This window comes from Drosophila grimshawi, unplaced genomic scaffold, assembly GCF_018153295.1.
Source record: "Drosophila grimshawi isolate 15287-2541.00 unplaced genomic scaffold, ASM1815329v1 contig_184, whole genome shotgun sequence".
NCBI classification, from domain to species: Eukaryota; Metazoa; Arthropoda; class Insecta; order Diptera; family Drosophilidae; genus Drosophila; species Drosophila grimshawi.
In genome coordinates, this window is record NW_025062956.1 from 164,277 (window position 1) to 169,274 (window position 4,998).

A 4,998-nucleotide genomic window follows, 5' to 3' on the forward strand; every position below is an offset into this window, starting at 1 on the left:
ATTTGAAACTGAAATTTTTCAGCAAACTTTGCTTTCACATAGAGTTTGTCTGTATTGGTCACAGTATATTTTGTATGTTGGCCTAGTTACCTTCGAACGGTTCTCGAGTGGTAAATGCTTAAGTTGCTTTCGATTCGGCAGTTGCGTAATCTCTCACATAGACCATGAGCTGGCAAATTTGTGGGACAGATTTTGAGTTGGGAACAGCCTTGTGCCTGACGTCTCTTTCTTGTAGCTCTTTTCAAGTTCAGCTTTTATGAATATAACAATAACTAAAACGGTTGTTTAATAATATGCACATATATGTATTTGCAATGTATTACAATAGGTTTTACAATTAGCATTTAGGCAGCTAATAAGTATAATTTGATATATAATATATATGGATATATGTAATAGATATTTTAACATTTAATTGGCACCTAAATAAACACATAAATTATAATTTATGTTTGCACAAAAGAAAATTAAAAGCTAAAAATGAAAAATATTTTTATTCTCTCCTGTATTAAACTGTTTTGCTGTTTCCTCGGAAGGACAACCAAGTTTCTTAATCATTAAAATAGCTAAAATAATGTAAAAAAAATATGAAGAAAAACAAAAACAATGCAAATAAAAATGAAAAAAATAGTTATTGTTGTAGAAGACAATGTGGCATTTCTGTTTAATCTACAAACCTGAGAGTCTAATTAAGTTGAATATTCTTTTTGCAGCATTCATCTTTTGCAATTACTTGCAGATGTAACTGTAAACTTATTTTATTAGCCCATTTGGGAAATAACCTTGCTGGCTATTATTTTTATGGCATACAACTTATATATGTTATCGTACACATTTTTGAAATATTGAAGTTTCTTCATCATATTTGCTTTAAAATCATTGACATTGAGACGTTTAAATAACTTATAAGCATTAATTGACTTTATAAAGTCCCTATTTTGGGATCCTAACTTCTTTCTTTTTCATTTTTTACTGTGTAAATTCATTAAAGTTATGTCTAAATCTAATTTCGTTTTACTTGTTCTTTTTTTACTTCCTTTCAATTCCGATTGATCTTTTTCCATAGTAGGAGATTTGAATTTGAAACTTATTAAACTGAAAAAAGCTAAAACTATTTACTGGCAGTGTTGCTTTTTATCTAATATTCCATTGTAAAAGGCTTAAGATCAGGAATAAATAGTCGCACAGTGGGGCAATTGCAAGAGAAATGCCACATTCTCTTCATTCAAAAATTAAATTAGTAAAATTTCTAAATTAAAAATTCGTTAACTTATTTTTTTTACATCTACAACATTGCTTATGCCTGGCAGGGCTAAGGGGCGTGGGCATAGGCATGGGCGTGGCCTTAGGCATTGGTGTGGTTCTGGTTCTGGTTCTGGTTGTGGTTTGTGGACAGGTGGACAGAATCACAGAGTACAGCCATTATTTTCACAATTAAAAAATATAAACAAAAAGTTTAACAAAAGTTACCCACTAAAATTAGTTAACAATTCCATTGGACTCATGCCTAGTTGACTGGCGATATGGTCTGGCCGAACTTACGGGCGCGCTGCCCAAACCCCTTACTGCCATCGGGGCCAATGGGCGTGCGTACTAGACTCTCAGCGGTGCGCTGAGCAAAGGAGCCGGAACGGGAACGCGGCGAACCATCCAGGAAGCTGCCGGTGCGCGAACGAGGCTGTCCATCATAGTCGCTGCCTGGGCCGCCATGTTTGTAGCTGCTGAGGAAGCTGCCAGTGCGGGATCGTGGCGATCCCTCAAACTCCGAGCCAAACGAGCATCGTCGATCATAGCCCGAGTCCGTGGAGATGCGACGTCCACCAATATACTGGGCATTATCGTAGGCGGCCAGCTTGCTGCTCACCTGTTGGAAGTTGTTGGAGTAGCGTCTTGGCCACACCTGATAGCCGCCGCCACCGCCGCCCACCAGCTGATCGGGCTCACGTTCGCGCTCGACATTTAAGTCATTGGAAGCGCGCCGATAGAAACCATTGCCATCGCTAGCATTGGAAAAGCTACGCTCGAACTGCATGGAGCCGTTAGAGTAGCGTCTCTCACCATTCCCCTGGCAGCTGCCATTAGAGCAGACAGAGCTCTTGCGATATGCCTCCGACTGGCCAAAGTCAGAGACGCGGCGCGAGCACGGACAGCTCTCCGAGCAGTTGGAGTCGCGACGCTGTGGTGCACCAGTTTCCGAGCAGTTGCTCGCCCGACGCGACATCGAGAGAGGCGCTGCATCTGGACCATAGTTCTGCTCCGAGCAGTTGGACAGGCGACGCTGCAGACTGCTCACCGGCTGCACTGGGCTAGGATTAGCATTGTTGCTGCTGTTGTTGCTTGCTGCGACAGCGGCAGGCGGCGTTAAGGGCTCGCCTAAAGCAGCTGCCGTGTTGGCAGAGATTGTGGACGTATTGCTGTATCGCCTGGGCGCATAACCGAAAAAACCCACACCAGTTGGTGAATGCTGCTGCTGCTGCTGGTGTTGCTCCATTGCAATGCTGCCACGTGGCTGATAGTGCTGATAGCCATGATAGCCATGATGATGATGCAACTGCTGCTGCTGCTGCTGTTGCTGAAGCTGCTGCTGTTGCTGATGTTGATAGTAGTTCGGTTGAAAGTCCGAGTTGTTGCGCTTGAGCTTAAAGCGTAGATCATGCAACGGCTCATGGCTGGGTAAGCCAGAGAAGCTGCCACCACGTGTCCTCTCACAGTTGGCCTCATTGTAGTAGCGATAGTTCTCCACCATACGAGCAACTGGCGCTGCCAGCTGAATGACGGCTGCCTTTTTGCCCGTTTTCTTCTTGGGCGCGACCATCTCGTACACCTGAAATGGTCCACCCAAATGAAGGGCGTCGCGTGCCGACGATGATTCCAGATACTCAATCAGTGCGCACTCCTTCTGCTGAAGCTCTGGATATTTGTTCATAAACTGACGCACATCCACGGGAATGGCCATGCCTGGTTTGAGGATGCGTATCAAGGCAATCTCGCCACACTTGGAGAACAAATCGGAGACCTTATCAATGCAGAGCTTGTCCAGTGGCAGATCGCAGGCGACAATCGTCCGCGATGGCATCGTCTCATCGAAACTGGGCAGCGGCTCCAAGCGACGCACCTTCGTGCCCTGATCGTTAAGCTGTATCTTGGATGACTTGCGACGCACTGCATTGCCGACGACCTTCCACTCGCGGGTGAGCTGGCGAACACGCTTGAAGCTCGACACCAGCTTGAGGCTGACGAAGCCCTCCTTGTTGCGACGCACATGCTTCAGCAGGAAGGCATCCTTCAGTATGCTCTCATTGGAGAAGTAAAACTCTACAGCATCGGCAATCTCCGCTGCGAGCTCATCACTGGGCATCAGCGATGCATCCAGTGTGTCGATCTCATTGACCAGCTCCTCGGTCGGCTCCACTCTTACCTGTGCTCTTTCTTTCTCGTCCTCCTGCTCCTCGCCGGGTTTCTTTAGGCTGAGGAATGAGCGATGCACGCGACGCGTTTCCATCACTGGCGAATTAGCTGGCGCCACTGCGGGTGGAGGTGAGGCATCCAAATTGAAATTGGGATGCAAATAAATGTTATCCATCTGATGTTTACGAAACTTCTCCAGATTGGCCTCACTGAGAGGCACAGCAGGTGACGTGCCCGGTTCAGTCAGGTCAACCAGCTCCGGCTCGTGCATAATGTGATTGTCCACGGCCAGCGGCTTGAGCTCATCATCCTCCTCGGACTCCTCCGAGTCGCCAATAGACGAACCCATACCCACATCCAACAACTTGTCATCGATGGACACCAGCGGCGGTGTCGGGGAGAGTGGTGGCGCACTGGGACTGGTTGGTGTATCCTCGGATCCGGAGCCAAATTGCGAGTCTAACGATTCAATTTGATGCAGAAGCGCCTGCGCCGAGCGTTTGGCATGCAAACGCAGCAGCTTCGATGGCAGCGACGAGGAGAGCGGTACAATAGCCTGCGAGCTGCAGCATGGCAGCTCCTCAAGCTCCTCCAGCTCCTCGGTAAGCTGGGTCATTGGTGGCGTTTGCGGTTTCATCACCGGCACTGCGGTTAGAATGGGTGTCCCTGTCACGGGGCTGACGAGAAAGGTGTGTCCTTGGGGCACCTTTACCTCGTAGCTGCTGGGATTGCAGTTGGCCTGATCCTGTTCACTCATCTTGGCTGATGCTCTGAGCACTAGGCACTCCAGCAAAAGCGACTGCACAAGTTTGTTGTTGCACGAGCTTTAACTCTAACTCTGTATCTATGGCCGTATCTTCGTCTCTGTGTCTATTTATCTCTATCTGTTGCCTGAAGCGCTTGAGCTGCTTGCTGCTTGCTGCTTTTTGTCTGGGTCCAAAATTCACTTTCACTTTCAAGTTCAGCTCCAGCTGCTGTCTGTGCACTTACATTTAACAGTCAGTGTGTGCATTTACTCAGCGTTCATTGAACGTCAGCTGTTTGCTGTTGTTGTTGCTGTTGCTGTTGCTGTTGCTTGGCTTTATTTTGCGTAATTCTGCAGCCTGCTGTTGAACGTGCTTCGAATTCTATCCGCTTATAGTTTTTTTAAGGTAAAAGTTTGGGTAGGGGGAAACTGGGGGTTTTGACTGCTTTTTGTTTTCTAGGCCGCGCTTGACACCGACACCATTTGATAGTCGTTAAAAACGGCACCGCAACAATTTTTATTGTTGTTATTGTCTTTTTTGCAGTTGATAAATAAGTTGTTATAAAATTTAAAATTTACATTTGGGGTTTTTATAGCGCTGTTTTTGTTTTTGTTTTTGTTTTTTTTTGTTTTTAATTTGTTGTTATTCCGTTTGTTCAGTTGTTGCCCGTGCGAGTTTCGTTTAATTATTTCCGTTTGGCTTGAGAGGGTGTTTGCAAAGTGTTTGTTGTTGTAGTTGTTTACAGTTGTTCGGTCCGTTTACGTACGCGAGTTCATGCAACGCTGCAACGCGGAGATAGACTGAAATTGCAAATTGATTTGAGGTCGGTTAAATACCCTCTGCT

The 4,998-nt window shown here is 46.0% G+C and overlaps 1 protein-coding gene across 1 annotated transcript; it reads right to left on the reverse strand.

Annotated features, from left to right (window-relative positions):
• Positions 1-612: 612 nt before the first annotated feature.
• Positions 613-4,744, reverse strand: LOC6559139. The gene has a single exon (XM_001987774.2). It carries the CDS (start codon positions 4,163-4,165, stop codon positions 1,508-1,510), a length of 2,658 nt encoding a protein of 885 aa, XP_001987810.1. The 5' UTR covers positions 4,166-4,744; the 3' UTR covers positions 613-1,507.
• Positions 4,745-4,998: the final 254 nt, after the last annotated feature.